Source organism: Primulina eburnea, chromosome 5 (assembly GCF_022965805.1).
Source record: "Primulina eburnea isolate SZY01 chromosome 5, ASM2296580v1, whole genome shotgun sequence".
Classification (NCBI taxonomy): domain Eukaryota; kingdom Viridiplantae; phylum Streptophyta; class Magnoliopsida; order Lamiales; family Gesneriaceae; genus Primulina; species Primulina eburnea.
This window is the reverse complement of record NC_133105.1, coordinates 28,740,465-28,758,693: the sequence shown is the minus strand read 5'-3', so window position 1 is coordinate 28,758,693 and position 18,229 is coordinate 28,740,465. Positions and strand designations below refer to the sequence as shown.

General features: G+C 37.3%; 2 protein-coding genes and 1 long non-coding RNA gene across 3 annotated transcripts; 1 reads left to right on the top strand and 2 right to left on the bottom strand.

The window, feature by feature from the left end:
• Positions 1 to 2,903: 2,903 nt before the first annotated feature.
• Positions 2,904 to 6,842, bottom strand: LOC140831808 (uncharacterized). The gene is made up of 13 exons (XM_073195546.1): positions 6,714 to 6,842; positions 6,400 to 6,609; positions 6,217 to 6,309; positions 6,011 to 6,127; positions 5,531 to 5,929; positions 4,864 to 5,449; positions 4,493 to 4,696; positions 4,299 to 4,406; positions 4,149 to 4,218; positions 3,967 to 4,074; positions 3,774 to 3,860; positions 3,617 to 3,663; positions 2,904 to 3,188 (listed from the first exon to the last, which is right to left on the bottom strand). Exons 1-6 carry the CDS (start codon positions 6,819 to 6,821, stop codon positions 5,162 to 5,164), a joined length of 1,215 nt encoding a protein of 404 aa, XP_073051647.1. The 5' UTR covers positions 6,822 to 6,842; the 3' UTR covers positions 2,904 to 3,188; positions 3,617 to 3,663; positions 3,774 to 3,860; positions 3,967 to 4,074; positions 4,149 to 4,218; positions 4,299 to 4,406; positions 4,493 to 4,696; positions 4,864 to 5,161.
• Positions 6,843 to 7,407: 565 nt separating this feature from the next.
• LOC140831834 (uncharacterized) lies at positions 7,408 to 15,904 on the bottom strand. Its single transcript, XM_073195560.1, has 4 exons — positions 14,887 to 15,904; positions 8,331 to 9,654; positions 8,142 to 8,247; positions 7,408 to 8,055 (listed from the first exon to the last, which is right to left on the bottom strand). The coding sequence occupies exons 1-4, from the start codon at positions 15,902 to 15,904 to the stop codon at positions 7,408 to 7,410; spliced, it is 3,096 nt and encodes a 1,031-aa protein (XP_073051661.1).
• A 1,185-nt stretch (positions 15,905 to 17,089) lies between these two features.
• Positions 17,090 to 17,874, top strand: LOC140831807 (uncharacterized). The gene is made up of 3 exons (XR_012117953.1): positions 17,090 to 17,119; positions 17,211 to 17,279; positions 17,400 to 17,874. It is a non-coding gene; the product is annotated as an uncharacterized lncRNA (long non-coding RNA).
• Positions 17,875 to 18,229: the final 355 nt, after the last annotated feature.

Below are 18,229 nucleotides of genomic sequence, written 5' to 3'. Positions count from 1 at the left end.
TTAAATTGTTTATGTTTATTTGATGCACGTTAAAATATTTTTCTAGTGTCATGTTTAAGTGTGGGGACCCGGACGCTAATCATAATCATAATCGTCATTGGGACTAATTAATCAATTATAAAACAGGGTCTAATTTTTTTTTTTTAAATGCGGAACGTAGTGAAATCAAACTAAAATACAACTCAGTATAAAATAAAAGTACAAGTCCTGTACCACAAACATTTATTTAACCAAGGTTTAAACATATAATATCAAGTGTTCGACCCTATATCTAATCCAAGTCCGGAGCCTCCACTCTAATCACGATCTCTCCTCATCTCCGGGACTCTGAACCTGTCCCACCTGTTGTCATGTACACATACAAACAAGACAACAGCCGGATAACTCCGGTGAGAATAAATCCCAGTATAAATCAAAGAACATGCAGTCATATGTTCAATACAAAGCATGAAACAGATAATAGTAATACATATCAAAATCAGAAATGTAACCAATATCAATCTGTCGACAATACTTGCGACTCCACGATTCAGACTAGACTCAATCCTAGCCTAGGGATCCCGGTGTCCAGATGTGGCATTCCTATATCGAAAAACATTAATAGAAAAGACTCCAGTTCTATCCAAGTCGATATAACCAAACATCCAGTGTCCAGACGCATCCGTCATAGACTATGATCTATCACCATATCTTGTGACATCGTGCAATGTACCCGTGGTTACCTGCCACTATCAGGTACTTCTGTCACAAGATTACTCGTCTAATGCATGCTCCTATAACTCCATAGAACAAGCATTTAAATCAAATCATTAAATACAATGATAAACAAATAATAAGTATGTGATTTAGGGAAACTCAAGTATATCCTACTTGAGTCGATGTCCCAATACACCTTGACTTATACCTTTCGTTGCAGTTTCGCTCTGGAATCCAAACTCTGTCAATCCCTCAATCTGACAATGGCAATACCAATAATCTCATATCAATATACCATTCGAATTACTAACAATCTGATTAATCTGGATTTAATTCAAAATCAACGGCATAATGGTACAGTCTCAGTATCCCCTTCAATACCAAATCAACAGACATCAATTACCAATCATAACTCATATCCATTACAATCTGTAATTCAATCACAATTCAAATCTGTCCGGTATAAATCAATATACCCTAAAAATTTATAACAATTCCATAATCAGTCCGTTTTTCAATCTGACTTCGATTCTACGATGTATAACATGTCAAGAACATCATATATGAATCTTATTCAGTTCTGACAATATCATAATTTCAAGACATGTCAAAACGTAGTAAAACTTACGTCCAGTTGTAGCCTACGTTGATAGGATTACAGTACTGAAGTCAGATTACAATTCGGACGAACGGATTTCACACAAAAGGCGTAAGGATTTTAGAAGCTTCTCTGAACCCTTTTCTCGATTTCCCTTCTTTAATCTGAATGATTGCAACGTGATTTACATATATATATATATATCCGACTTGCATGCATAAGAAACATGGCATCTTAACATCAATTTCGGTCGGCGCTCGGGCGGTAATAAACTACCGCTCGAGCGCGGCATCCTCTGTCCAACTCCTTTCCGGATTGCACATTGGCGCTCGGGCGGTCAAAAACTACCGCCCGAGCGCCACACCTTCTGTCCAAGATGTGTTTCTATTGAACTTTGGCGCTCGGGCGGTCATTTCTTACCGCTCGGGCGCCACTAGTTCTGTCCAAAAATTGCACCCTTCAAATGAAATCTTATTTCGTGTCCAGATTAATCCTTTCATAATCATATCAAATTATATATCAATAATTATCGATTACTAGGATTAAATTTCCGGGCATTACATTTCTCCCCCCCTAAGATACGATTTCGTCCTCGAAATCACAGGCATTTTATTTGTATTAACAAGGAGTATATATACAAGAACTGTATAAGCAAATTTACATCAGTGAAATAATGCTGGGAATTCTTGTCTCATATCAGACTCAGTCTCCCAAGTAGCTTCTTCGATACCATGACGAGTCCACTGAACTTTCACAAGAGGAATCGTCTTTGTTCTGAGCTGTTTTTCTTTACGATCGATAATCCGAATCGATTTCTCGACATAACTCAATGTCTCGTCCAGCTCGGTATCGTCTGGTTGAATCACGTGAGAATCATCAGGGAGATATTTCCGCAGCATCGATACATGAAAGACATCATGTATTCCAGATAAAGAAGGCGGCAATGCTAGTCGATAGGCACGATCTCCTACCTTCTCGAGAATCTCATAAGGACCGACGTATCGTGGAGACAACTTCCTTTTCTTTCTAAATCGGACAACACCCCTGAAAGGTGAAATCTTCAGGAACACTCGGTCTCCTGCCTCAAATACCAACGGTCTACGTCGAAGGTTGGCATATTTGGCTTGTCTGTCCTGGGCTGCCCTCATTTTCTTCTGAACCAATTTCACTTTTTCAGTCATATCTCTGATCATACACTAGAAGAAAAACGCTGAATGACAACGGATTTTATCCGTTGTCTTTTAAGGTGAAAAAGTGATGTTGTAAGCAGTGTTGTTAAAAGTCAAAACAACGACAACGTATAAAATCCGTTGTCTTAGTTAACAAAGACAACGGTTTTACATTGTTTTTAAATGTTGTGTGATATGAGATACGAAAACGTTTTTATAACGCTTAAAAACCGTTGTGGTATATGAGCTACAACAACGTTTCTGCAACAAATTAAAAACGTTGTTGTTTTGAATTTACAACAACAGTTTGACAATGGATAAAAAACGTTTTCGTTTGTGTTTTACAACAACATTTATGCAACGAATAAAAACCGTTGTCAATTTTTCATCATTTTATAATTGTTGCCGTTAAATTTTTAAAAACTGTTGTTTTTCACATTTTATATACAATGAACTAATTAATTAATAATTATATAAAAACACAAATTAAAAAATCCTGAAATTAGAACTAATAAAAACTAAAAAGATACAATCATCCTCAAAATATTCAGTCCAAAAGTAAAACATAAATTGTGCCCACATCAACGTACCATAATCCATAATATTGTATCGAAAATAAGTTTACAACACCAAAAACACTAGATATAACTAAAGGTGCATATTTTGATGAAGCTTTCTTTCTCCGTCTACCGAAGCTGCAAAGTGTCTATCATTTCGAACATATCCTGTTTTGAAAAACAAAAAGCATGGTTATATTTTTTCGAATATTTAGCTGAGCTCAAAAACAAAACAAACACAGCTGATGCAAAAACAAAAACACATAGATTTCCATGCACTATCTCAAACATATTTGGTTAGGTTTTAATTCAGCAACATAAAGAAGGATTTCATAATGGTATAAATATTTTGATTTACTTTTCTAGAAATTTCGGCATGACCTCCCCGTAAATAGGACATCCCGACAAAAATCAAAACAACATAACAACTGTATACTCGAAAATGAAGTCCATCGATTCAAACATAAAACAAATCGCATGCAGAGCCGGCCAAGCTCGATCATTCCAAAAAAAAATATATCAATCAAGTATCACACCACACATACACGGGTTATGTCCTCGGCAAATGACTGAAGATGCAGTTATTTAGTACTTACCAACAAAAATATCCGAAATGTCTCAACAGCACAACAACAGCAATTCCCTGGAAATGAAGGAGTTATAATTTTCAAAGTTTACAAATGTTCATTTACTTAAAGCAAACAATTGTTAAATGAAAAGAGAAACAGAATTATGGAGGGAAGCGTTCCATACCTACTCATAAATATGATCCTGTATACATTCTGCCAACTCAGAACGCACCTCATCGATTTCTTCCCGAGAGTACTCCGATTTTGTGAACTGTGAACACACATACAAATTATGTTACTAAAAAAACAATAATTACTGAATTTTCAAAATGTTGAAATTGATGATGTAAATTTTCAAAGAAGCAATATAATTTTACTATTGATCGTAGTGAATCTCTCTCGATAGTCGCAATCTCTTCAATAATTTGTCTCATAAATCTCATTACATAATAACCACATTGTTTTGCATCTGGTTGTCGAGGAGCCTATGGTAATTAGAAACAAATGGTTAATTAAAAATATAAGCATTAAAATTACTGTTTAACATAATTACACATACCTTTACCACTTCCCACAAAGTATTTTTCCTGCCTTTCCTTCCCTTGTTTGAATTAAACAATCTCAAGGCCCTCCATACAATAACAATAATTATTATGAGTTGTTTATTGACTAAATTTAAATTCTTAATAAAAAAAGAATACAAACTCACATTTCCATCACATATTTCAATTCCTGATCGCGGATACGATGATACAGAGAATCCAACAAATAAATAACCTCCTTGTAAGGTTCAATGACAACGAGGATCCAATGAAAACTATGCAGAAACACATAGTCAGTGCATAAAATGCAATAAATTGTCGAAATAAAGCGATTGAAAGTGAGATTGCAATTCGTACTGACCCGATATTACATGGCACAAAAACTAATTGATCCACTGATGCACCACTGAGCCTATCTGCTACAACACTTGCATTGTGGTTCAACTTTTCAAGCTTACCTGTTTTGTCCTGTGCACATTGTTTTGACACATATGGAATGCTATGTGGATTGACAAATCTGAATTTCTCCATCTTTTTATCTTTCAATAGATTTTTGTGAAGATGCCTGACATTTAAAACATAAGTAGCATACAAAACAATAATGTAAACAAGACAGAATGGTGGCACAAAATTTTCTGTTACAACAAATCAGATTCCGGTTTCATTATAATGAAAGTAGAACAACTGTTTTTGCAAAATATTTGTGTTTATAACTCAAATCAAATCACTTACCATATGTAGCCAACTAAACAATTGGCCGAAATTGGGTCCAAATGATACAAAGGAATGATGTCGTCAAGGTGCAGAATAAGTTTGTAATCATCGCCGAATACATCATGATCTAAAATCATTGATATGTATCTTCCTTCATCAAGAGCACGCTTACTATAACAATACAGCATATGTAATGATCTTGGGACACTTGCTGACAAATGATGTTTCTTCATTGACTGTTCAATTGTCTTCTTTTCGAAATTCTGGTAATTGCAAATATAAACATGCTAGATAGAATTAATAAGAAACTTTTTAGTCAATTTAATTTTCCATCGAATATAACATGTACCTCATTGGATTTTACTATAAAGTGTTCTGGCCAAACCACAAGTGTTCCCACGGCATCACCAATAGTTTCACATTCACTAGGAATCGGAACTAGCAAAGGTGTTGATTTGTCCACTGCTTCATCAATGGAAACCCGTATGCAGTTATGGGGTAACGGAACACCATGGATCATTTTATCTTCTCCTTTGACACAGACAACTGTACCATATGCAACAATATTTTTGCTACCTTCCACTGTCAATGCAACTTGTTTACCCTAAAAAAAAATAGGCATTTCGATAAATTTTACTTACTCTATGTTACGTTGTTATTACTTTGCCTACAGCTACTGTCATACCTGTAAAACATCAAATTTGCTAACAATTTGCAGCTCCACATCATCATGTTTCATGTCGCTTTCATTCATTTGATTTAACTTCTCAGAGCAACTGCCTTTGTCATCGATCGACATGTCACATGCACCATTTTTATACATAATTGCTTCAAGTTTTTTGATACGTGCATCTTGTTCTGAAATTTTCTTCTTTGCTTCCATCAACTCCCTTTTGTGCTCAGTGCTTACATCAGAACCCTTCCAGTTTCTACCAACATTGAAGTAGATCGTTGGAGTGATATGCCCTCCAATGCCTCTCACACGCCCAGCATGTTCTTCAGTCTCAAGTGCTTTTGTAAGTATACCATCTTTTGGCCCTTCAATTTTCAGCTTACGCTCCTGTTTTTCTTGTATATAAGCATCCTGTAATATTTAAAACATTTTTTTATTGAATGAGTACAGTTGCAATAAAATTATTGGTTGACTTATTTTCATTTGCCTTACAATCTTATCCACTCTTTCCGTCAAATCATCGCCTTCAAATCTCCCTTCTTTGTTGAGTCGTCCTTTCTTCCAAATAATAGCTCTATTGATCTCATCATCGTCACATAATTCAGCAGCCTACAATAAGAAATTAGTAACTTATCAAACTTATCAAATAAAGAGATTTAAAAACATCAAAAAATAAAATTCTCAATTGGTTGACTTACTATTTCTTCGGCAAAGCGTGCATATCCTTTACGTGCAAGCCTATGAGGGTATATATTCATCTTTCTTCTCTCTTTTTGTTGATCACTTAGTCTCTAGTTATTTGAGAAAGTCCAAAATCAAATTTCAATATAAAGAATGAATTATGGTAGACTAATTTTGAAAGAATAAATTAAGAATCTTACAATGAAGTCGTCTGACATGCGATTAATGACAAAAGAACTCCAATCATCTTTGCTAATTCCATAGCCAGTAGGTGGCTCGTTCAACTCTTCTGGCTTGTCAAGCTTGCTTAAAATGAATGTTCGAGTGAGATGAGTTTTGTATTGACGCCACTTGTTATTTGCTGATTTCAAACAGCCCTTCTTCCATGTTGTGTCAACATTGTACGTCAACTGTAAATAAAAAAATGGTAATAAGTTCAAAAGATAAATTAATAACATTATATGTACCATATAATCTAAATATTATAGCTATAAAAACATGACAACTTACTTACATTAAACGATTCCCATATCAATTCTTTGACATCAGTTGGAACCCGCTTCCAATTTTTGTAACTAATCCTAATTTTTTCTCGAGAAAGTACGCCAATATAACTTTGCATTTAAACAGCAACTTCTCCTATTGGTTGTCCCAGTTTATTGAATGTAACATGCTTTCTAATTCCTTGAACCCTTTGTCTAGCAAGCTTATCCATTTGTGTCCGACCTCTAGAATTTCTTGTGGTTTCGGTATCTGTTGATTCCAAATTTGTGTTGCATTCCAAGCTTTCTCAAGTGCCAGCAGACTTAAGGTTGGTATTGGATGCCATCTAGTCCACAAATCTGTTGACAAAAAAAAAATGGAGTTAACAATTGATATATGTAACATAATTTGTAGGCAGAATTTACAGCCATAATTTTGAAAAATAATATGCTTACTATGGAAACTACAACATTGAGAACTTCGAAAACACATTGCACCACTGTTCCAAAAAATAGAATCTATGCAACTTTTATATTACAACACTAAAGAAACAAGTACAACATATAATATACTGAACAAAAGTTTGTAATTAAACATGCAAATGATGACCAAAAAACACATTGAGAACCCACAACAACACGATAAAAACGAAGACAAGATAAGAAATCAATAGTAAAAAGCAACGTAACAAATCAATAGTCGAAAGCAAGATAACAAATCATTAATTAAATATTGTTAACCCAAGTCCCATCACAGTCTTCACGAACGCATGGTGGTTCATTATCTTCTGCTCCGTCAACATCCATTGATGGCAAGCCTCTGCTAAAACATTGATAGTGGAGAATAGTGTCTTCACACTCGTCACCCTTTATGTATTCAAAATACTCCCTACTTGGTGTTGCATGTACAATACTCCATAAAGGATCTTCAGGATTTTCAATGTAAAATACTTGCTTTGCTTGACTAGCCAAGATGAAAGAGTCAGATTTGAATCCAATTCTATTGAGGTTTATCAACGTGAACCCAAGATCATCTATGGTGATACCACCATTATTTTCCACCCATTTACACTTAAACATTGGAATTTGAAATTTGTGGTAATCAAGTAACCATATTTTCTCTATAACTCCATAAAAAATCATATCTGTCACAATAGGATTTTTATCCTTTGTACTAGCAACTTGCATTGTCTTTGCAACTAAGCTAACTCCAGAGTTCTGAATAACTCGTACATCATCACGCTCTTTTGTAGCGTAAGTAACCCCATCAATCAAATAACCAGAGTACTTTAAGACTTGCTTGCTAGGTCCGCGCGCTATCCACTTTAATCTTTCTGATACTTGATGTGTTGAATGTTCAACTACATGTGCAACCTATATTTTTGTATGTGATAAATTATTAGTCTTGCATAAATCGAACCGAAGAATGTATGAAAATACGTAATACATAAGGAACTTACACGATCACGCAACCAAATAATAAATGTTCGGTTATGCTCATCTTGTAACCACTTCTTCGACTTAGCCCTATGAGGAAATCTTGCGATCAAATACTCCATGTGTTGCCTAAAAAAAATTATTATTAAAATAAATAAACAAATAGAATGGAAGCAAAGCGCGTGAAAGTATTAATAATTTGGAAAAATTACTTGATATAAAGATCAATCTCAACATCATTTTCCAATACATAACGATGTGCTTGCTGCAACTCATCGTGACAAGCGGAGTGCACTACTGCACCAGATAAAGGCTTCGTAAGTTCTATTTGTCGATGACTTGATGGGATCCCAATTGTGTGCACACTAGACAGATAGTCTGAGCAAAATTCAACAGCCTCTTCAGCAATATCACATTCAGCTATACAACCTTCAGGTCGATTGCGATTTCGCACATAACCTTTCAAAATCTTCATGTATCTTTCAAACGGGTACATGTACCTATACCAAACCGGTCCACACAATTTCACCTCCCGCACAAGATGAACAGTCAGATGAATCATTATGTCAAAAAATGAAGGTGGAAAATACTTTTCAAGTAAACACAATATCGTCACAATCTCTCTTTGCATTTCATCCAACTTTGACACATCTATCACTTTATTACATAACACATTGAAGAAGAAACACAATCGAGTGATAGTGTCTCTGACATGTTTGGGCAAGACACCACGAATGGCCACTGGAAGCAGTTGTTGTATTAAAGTGTGGTAATCGTGTGACTTAAGGCCAACAAGTCTCAATTCCTTCATCGATATAAGGCTTCTAACATTGGATGAGTAACATGCAGGAACTTGTATTCCAGCCAAAGTATTCAAAATCTTTCTTTTTTCATCCTTACTAAGTGTATAACATGCTGCTGGCAAATATGTTCTCTTCTGCCCCATATTTGGTGCTAACTCTGTCCGCACATTCATTTCCACAAGGTCTAATCTCGCGGCTACTCCATCCTTTGTTTTTCCAGGAATGTCAAGTAACGTACCAATGAGACTTTCACATACATTTTTTTCAATGTGCATGACATCAAGAACATGTCGAACATGTAGATGTTCCCAATACTCAAGTTCAAAGAATATTGATTTCTTTTTCCAGCAAGATTTTATCTCATCCTTGTTCGACTTAAGCACCCCTGTACTTTTTCCCCAACGACAATTAATTCTTTCAACTCTTTCCAAAACTTCATGGCCACTCAATGGTTTTGGTGTGGGGTTGAATTCTTGGTTCCCGTTAAATGCCTTTCTTTGTCGTCGATAAGGATGAGTTGCAGGTAGAAACCTTCTATGGCCTGTATATGACATTTTCCTACTATGCTTCAATCTTGTTGAATAGGTTTCTTCACCACCAATAGGACATGCATGATATCCTTTCACAACACATCCTGACAGGTTCCCATATGCAGGAAAGTCATTAATCATCCATAGTAATACAGCTCTAAGTGAGAAAGTTTCTTGTCGATATGCATCATATGTTTCAATGCCTGTATCCCATAAGCATTTTAAGTCATCAATCAGAGGTGCTAAGTAAACATCTGTGGGGCCCTTAGCTCCTAATCGTTATTACAATGCAATCTGATTAGGGTTAATTAATCACAGCGGAAAACGGGTTTAAATTTCTTTTACGACGAGCCCAAAACATCTCTTCTAGATTTATAATACTAAAAATAGTATTTAATCTCAAATCATAAAACATGCCCACACGAAATCAAAACCAATCATATACAAACAACTCATATCCTCGGGACATGCCCCGGTATATAGATACATATACATATATACTGGGAACAAGACATAAACATAAAACCTCAGCCCAAGCTGTGGCTCCCTCCAGAAGTACCTTCTCTGGTCTCCTGATATCCTGGAGTACCTGCCATTGTCCACACACAAAGACAACAACAGCCCCCCTTGGGGGTGAGCAAAGCTCCGTATGGAACAACCAATCATATATACCACAGATATCTAAACAATGATATATGGTATGCAATGCATGTATGTCGTGGAGGTATCAGTCAAATGCCCATCCACTGAGCACATGTCAGAATCAATCGAATCGCTATCAAATCAAATCAATGCTCGAGCTGGCACACCGGCCGATATGGGAATACACATATGATAGCGTCGACGAACCGCCATCAATCCCACATCTCATATCCAATCATATGGGGCCACAATTTTCTATGCTTTACAGGTCATATAATACCGGCATAGCGATTGTGTTCACAAACCCCGGAATCCAATCAAATCATATCAGGGTATCCAAGGATCATAGCTCAACGTGCATGTCATGTATCGATGTATGCATAAAATGATGTGTGTTAACAAAACATTTATTTTGTACATCGATACTCAAATCTCAATGTCATGTATGCCACATCAAATCATCCAATAGGCACATAGACACGTATTCCAATCCAATCCAATCCATCCAATCATATATCATATAATACAGATACATGTCGTATGTTACCCGGTCGCAACATACCTCAATTCTTCGTTCCAGTTGATGTAGTTTGAAGATATCAGTATAATACTTTATCTACATCAATAACATACTGTAGTGACCCGTTCCAGAATCACCTACTAATCAAGAACTAAGCATGCAATTAACCTAATTAACAATAATCAGAGATAACAGCGGAAAATAGTCAACAACAAAATAATGGTTATACAACCCAATCGAAATCTAGAATAACTCAAAATAAAATACCCAATACAACCATATCGAATCAAAACAATACCGATAAACTAAACCAACCAGATACTCAACGTCCTCCTCCTGCTCCTCCTGAGCTGTCCAACCTGAGGCCTGCCCCGTGGGAATGGGGTGTCCAAGAATAAACAAAACCGAGGACGTGAGCGATAAGAACGCCCAGTACAAAAGTATGAGTATACAGACCTATATGAAATGCACATGCTATGATCATGATACCGGGGTAGTCAAGAAACAGGAGTCACAAAAGGATCTCAACAATGCTCAGTCTAGAGGCGCCAAGTGGATAGTGCCGCGCGGTACACCTCTGGGTCACTGCATCCACTACAAGACAGACGTGGACCTAAAAATGTCCCGGACCACCGAAGCCCTCCCGACCCGTCGGCCACTGTGTACTCTCGGTGTCCATGCGTCCACAAGACAGGGCTGAGCGGCCCCAAGATATAGCTTATCTCGAAAGAGATACAGCTCAACAGTAAAGGCTATCTCGAAGGAGAATACGGCTCAACATGAAATGCAACGTGCAGTAATAAACGTGACATAATAGCATGCATCATATGACATATATCAATGCAGCAAATACTCATGCAACACATATATGAATGTATACTCAACCAGGATATCTCGGATAGTACTTTCGTACCTCTATCACAGCAAGCCTATCCTTACGCAACACCGCTAATCAGGTCTAGAACAAGCCTACGCATCAAAAGCATACTCAATCAATACTACCATGCTCAACTAGCAAAATCAGTACTCCCTAGTACTACCAAAGGTTTAGGGTTTACCTTCGTCCGTCGACAGCCCTTTGATGTCGATTGCCTTGAAACTCAGACGTCGCTACGCTACCACTCCTGGCAGCTCCTGGCTATCGCTCGACCAACAACTTAACCCTGGAACCTTCCAAATCTCTCACTAAAGACTCAATCTCAAGAAATGGCAATACCAAAATGAGGAATTCGAGCACTATTTATAGGCCATGTTCGGATCCTCCGAACAACACTTCGGAACGTCCGAACGCTACGTGTCCATTGGCTCTTGACAGCTCATGATCGGATCCTCCGATCATACACTTCGGACCGTCCGAACATGCACGTGTCCAGCTGCTCTTGACACCTCATGATCGGATCCATCGAACCCACTTCGGACCTTCCGAACTCTTCGGTGCTTCCGAACCATCTTCGGTCCGTCCGATCATGACTCGGTCAAAATTACACATTAAACCTTCTTAATCACCATTACTCCGTTAATTACCCAATTTGGAATTCGGGCTACTACATTCTCCCCCCCTTAAAACGATTTCGTCCTCGAAATCAAGCTTAGAGGATGAACAAAACGAAACAACTCTCCATGCGCTCTAACCAAATCCTCAGCATCATCGGGAGTCTCACCACCAACTAAAGGCTTAGGCCCCATCTGAATAAAACGATGCAAATCAAAACGCCTAGGACCATCCCGACGATGACGATGCTCACGATGACGTCTACTATCGTCCTGATCACCTCATCGACCTACACTCCCCTGACTACTCTCGTCACCAAAGTGGTCAGCCATTGCTACAACAATAGAATGGGGAACTAGTAAATTGGTCAACGGAAATCCCAAAACAGAAATCTATATCCCAAAATCGTATGCATGCTCTGATACCATAAATGTAGTGACCCGTTCCAGAATCACCTACTAATCAAGAACTAAGCATGCAATTAACCTAATTAACAATAATCAGAGATAACAGCGGAAAATAGTCAACAACAAAATAATGGTTATACAACCCAATCGAAATCTAGAATAACTCAAAATAAAATACCCAATACAACCATATCGAATCAAAACAATACCGATAAACTAAACCAACCAGATACTCAACGTCCTCCTCCTGCTCCTCCTGAGCTGTCCAACCTGAGGCCTGCCCCGTGGGAATGGGGTGTCCAACAATAAACAAAACCGAGGACGTGAGCGATAAGAACGCCCAGTACAAAAGTATGAGTATACAGACCTATATGAAATGCACATGCTATGATCATGATACCGGGGTAGTCAAGAAACAGGAGTCACAAAAGGATCTCAACAATGCTCAGTCTAGAGGCGCCAAGTGGATAGTGCCGCGCGGTACACCTCTGGGTCACTGCATCCACTACAAGACAGACGTGGACCTAAAAATGTCCCGGACCACCGAAGCCCTCCCGACCCGTCGGCCACTGTGTACTCTCGGTGTCCATGCGTCCACAAGACAGGGCTGAGCGGCCCCAAGATATAGCTTATCTCGAAAGAGATACAGCTCAACAGTAAAGGTTATCTCGAAGGAGAATACGGCTCAACATGAAATGCAACGTGCAGTAATAAACGTGACATAATAGCATGCATCATATGACATATATCAATGCAGCAAATACTCATGCAACACATATATGAATGTATACTCAACCAGGATATCTCGGATAGTACTTTCGTACCTCTATCACAGCAAGCCTATCCTTACGCAACACCGCTAATCAGGTCTAGAACAAGCCTACGCATCAAAAGCATACTCAATCAATACTACCATGCTCAACTAGCAAAACCAGTACTCCCTAGTACTACCAAAGGTTTAGGGTTTACCTTCGTCCGTCGACAGCCCTTTGATGTCGATTGCCTTGAAACTCAGACGTCGCTACGCTACCACTCCTGGCAGCTCCTGGCTATCGCTCGACCAACAACTTAACCCTGGAACCTTCCAAATCTCTCACTAAAGACTCAATCTCAAGAAATGGCAATACCAAAATGAGGAATTCGAGCACTATTTATAGGCCATGTTCGGATCCTCCGAACAACACTTCGGAACGTCCGAACGCTACGTGTCCATTGGCTCTTGACAGCTCATGATCGGATCCTCCGATCATACACTTCGGACCGTCCGAACATGCACGTGTCCAGCTGCTCTTGACACCTCATGATCGGATCCATCGAACCCACTTCGGACCTTCCGAACTCTTCGGTGCTTCCGAACCATCTTCGGTCCGTCCGATCATGACTCGGTCAAAATTACACATTAAACCTTCTTAATCACCATTACTCCGTTAATTACCCAATTTGGAATTCGGGCTACTACACATACTCATTCCAATCAATAACATACTCCAAAATCATTAATATGAGTTTCAAATATTATTTGAAACCTCAAAAATTCATATCAAATTCAAATCATATCATAATTCAATTCCGACTTCGAATACGAGTTTATTGTCGGTTATTCTACTACATATCAGAAATTCAACTTCAAATACATGCTATTCCAGCACTTTGATATTTAAAGCTGCTGAAACTAGAAGAAAATTACCTCAGTCTGAAGCGCTCAACACGACGATCACAAATTTATAATTTGTTTCACGTTTAGACAACGTTTCAAAGTTGAATCGGACGAAAGAAATCGAATTCTCTAACTTTCCCTCGAAGTTATCTTATAAGAAATGGCGAAGGAAAGAGAAAAGAGAGGATTCTCATCCTCACCGCTCTCGCGCTCGGGCGGTAGAATTCTCGCGCCCGAGCGCGAGACATTCTGTCCCCGAGAGTTGCTTGTACCGCGCTCGAGCGGTCAAACATTACCGCTCGAGCGCGGCATGTTCTGTCCCATGCCACTCGCTTCGCGCTCGGGCGGTCACAAACTACCGCTCGGGCGCGAAGTGTTCTGCCCGAACACTCACCTTGCATACCTTGGCGCTCGGGCGGTCATTTTCTACCGCCTGGGCGCCACATGTTCTGTACAATTATACATATTTGTACTAAATTGGCGTCCGAACAATCCACTCAACTCATATAACGTCAATTCATATTCAATATTCATTTTCTCGATTTCATTATCATAATATACATCAAATGTATAATCACACATCAAATTCATGAATTATCGATAATCATATAAGATTTACGATAATACGATACACGGTCCTTACAACATCAATATCATTTCCCGGTTGTTTGGGACCAGGAATCAACAAAGTGAGCATCATAAATTTTCTCTTCATACACAACCATGGAGGAAGATTGTAAGTGATCATTAAAACTGGCCAACAACTGTATGCAGAACTCATCAAACCATGGGGATTTATCCCGTCAGCTGATATGGCCAATCTAAGATTTGTTGACTCATTAGCAAACTCAGGCCACTTGCGATCAACTAATTTCCAAGATGGCGCATCGGCTGGATGACGTAAGTAGCCATCACGAATTCTTTTATCAGCATGCCAAGTAAAATCCTTCGATATCTCCTTGTTCCGAAACATTCTTTGAAATCTAGGAATAGGTGGGAAGTACCACAGGACCTTTGCAGACACTCCTTCCCTTACCGTATTTTTTTGGCCCAACTTCCACCGTGAAATCCCGCAAGTAGGGCAATTGACCAAATTGGCATACTCCTTTCGGTATAAGATACAGTCATTAGAGCAAGCATGAATTTTCACGTAATTCATCCCTAATGTACACAAGCTTCTCTTCGCATCGTATAAAGATAAAGGCAATTCATTGTCATCAGGAAGAATTTCTCCCAACAAACTGAGTAGGTCAGTGAAACTTTTATCACTCCAACTATATTTTGCCTTCAAGTTGAATAATTTCACAAGTGCAGATAACTTCGTAAATTTAATGCATCCAGGATACAAAGGTTTCTCTGCATCTTCAAGTAGCTGATTGAATTGGGTTGGATTCCCAACATAACTATCATATGCATCATGTACCATATCTATCGGTTCTTCATCAAAAGATTTTTGACCATCTTGCCCGGCTCGATCACTAGCATTAATTGAGTTCCCTGTCGTAGATCTTTCCCCATGCCATATCCATGTATGATATGTCAAATCTATACCATTAGAATACATATGTGCCCTTATAGTTTCTATATTTCTCTTCTTTAGATTACCACATTTTGTACATGGGCAAGATATTGTGTCAGGATCCTTTGCATTTTTCACTGCAAATTGCAAGAAAGACTCTATTACAAATTCATATTCATGTGATAGTCTATCCTTTAACATCCATTCTTTGTCCATTCTTGGTAAAACTAATCAACCAACAATGAGTCAACACCTTCAAAACAGTTGTAAATAACAAAACAAAATATTAACACAAACACAACTAACAAATATTAACAAAACAGTCAAAATATTTAATTCTAGATTTTGCATAGCTAATAACCAGACAATAATGAAAGACAACGAGGAAAGACTTCTATTGGAATGAAATATGAGGGCCTTGTGTTCTTATATTTTAACGTATATTTTTTATTGATGTGCACTGTTAGCATGTATTTCCCATACTAAAGTAATTACCATGCGAACACATCACTGTTACCACAATTTCAAGGCAAGACATTGCTTATTAAAGGCTTGAAGTCAGCTGTAAAGTCGGTTGATAGATTCGTCGCAACCACGACCATCGTTGTTGTTATTATTATTATTATAATAAATAAATACAACTATAACCATGATTAGATAGACCCCTTGGCTTGTATTATTATATTGGGTGGACCTCACTAGCCTAATAAATTGTTCTTGTTGGCATATTTGGTAAATTATGTAACTCTTGTTCCTCTGATGTTTCTCCCTTAATTTATGTTGAATAGCTTTGTCTCAAAACCTGAAATCCATGGCATAATAACAGTATGCAGTTCCATTGACCAGCTTCAATCCACATATCATTTTATTTAAACATTAAAATATGGTACTAAATGCTTATGTAAAATTTCAGCAGGAGAAATCAGAGATTGAAATGCAAATTTCAGAGGACAGATCACTATTATCGAGAGGGATACAAAAACTTTGATACAAGTTTGGTAGCAGGTGCTTCAAAATTGTAAAGGCCACAGATTTCTTCACTGCTCCAACAGCTCTGTATCTCGTCTAAAGTATTCAATATATATATATATATATATATATATATATATATATATATATATATATATATATATATAAATATATATATATATATATATATAAATATATATATATATAATATTTTTCCCAAGAACGATCAAAATATTACGATTTTAAAAAAATCAAGCTTTGGTTTCAAATAAGAACAACCCATATTTGTGCTAATACCTTTGAACTAATACTTTAATAAACAATTTTGTAGTTTTTCTTCATATACCTTTGAACTAATATGTGAACATGTCTTTCTACATGATCTAGAATGATAAATTTTAAAAAAATCCTAGTTGATACATGGTTTCTTCTCTTTGCTTTTTCTTCACACCTGATTTAAAGGTAATTTTAAAAAACTGAAAGTACTGTCAGATTTGTGCTCATGTAGGGTTATCATGTATGCTGAAAAAATTAATATCTATACTTTTTCCAGATTTTGTCTTGGGAATTTTGTGCACGTAAACACGAAGAACTCATTCCTCGTAGATTAGTTGCCCCTCAGGTAAAATTGTGTTCTTAATTATTTTGGCTGCTTCAGTCCTTTATCCAACTAGTTTATATCTGGAAATTAATGTGTTAAACAATATATTTGGGAGCTTAAGGAATAAACTTGTATCGGCAGGTGAATCAACTGCTTCAGGTTGCACAGAAATGCCATACAATATCTGAAAGTGGACCCAATGGCATTTCTCCACCAGATTTACAAGCAAACAGTGCTATGTGAGTTTCAAAAATCCATTCTTTGATTAACTTTCATTTTATTGACCTAATCTGAGCGATGTAAGGATGGGCATTGTGAATGTCATTCGTCTCTTTATGTTCTGTAAAAAGGTAAAATAAGCTGTAAAACTGGAATTAATCCTATTCTTCTTTGATGATCGAGGAAATTTTGTCTTTCGGACTTTTCGTGTTCGAAGTTTATCTGTGGATGGCCATTGTAAGGAAGTTTGTCATTCTTTTTCCATTGTTTTCTTCTCGTCTGCCTTTTCATTTTTATTTAGTTATTGGTGACGTGGTTTACTCGTTTAAGTGTTTTCCGTTCCCATAGACTTGAACAAAAATTTCTGGCCAATTTACATGGTATCATAAACTCCCTGTTCTTGAACTAGACTTGAGCCATTGGCTTGAATAGCAGTTTCTGGGTTTCCAACACCTACCTACGCGGGCCCGGAAAAAAGATGACAAAATGACCCTGATGCATATCTTTCAACAATAATTTGAATTGAGTTTTTCGAATTCTTTCAACAGCAATTCAACAAAATTCTTTCACGGTTCAAATTCTTTCACGGTTCAAATTCTTTCAACATACATTCAAATAAAAACTTTTGGTTTTTCGAACTCAAATAATTTGGGGAAGAACAAACAACAAAGAATCGATTCCACATAAACTTAATTCCTTACTCAATACAAGACAAATAACAGAGAATCAAACACAAATCTAACCTGAATCGA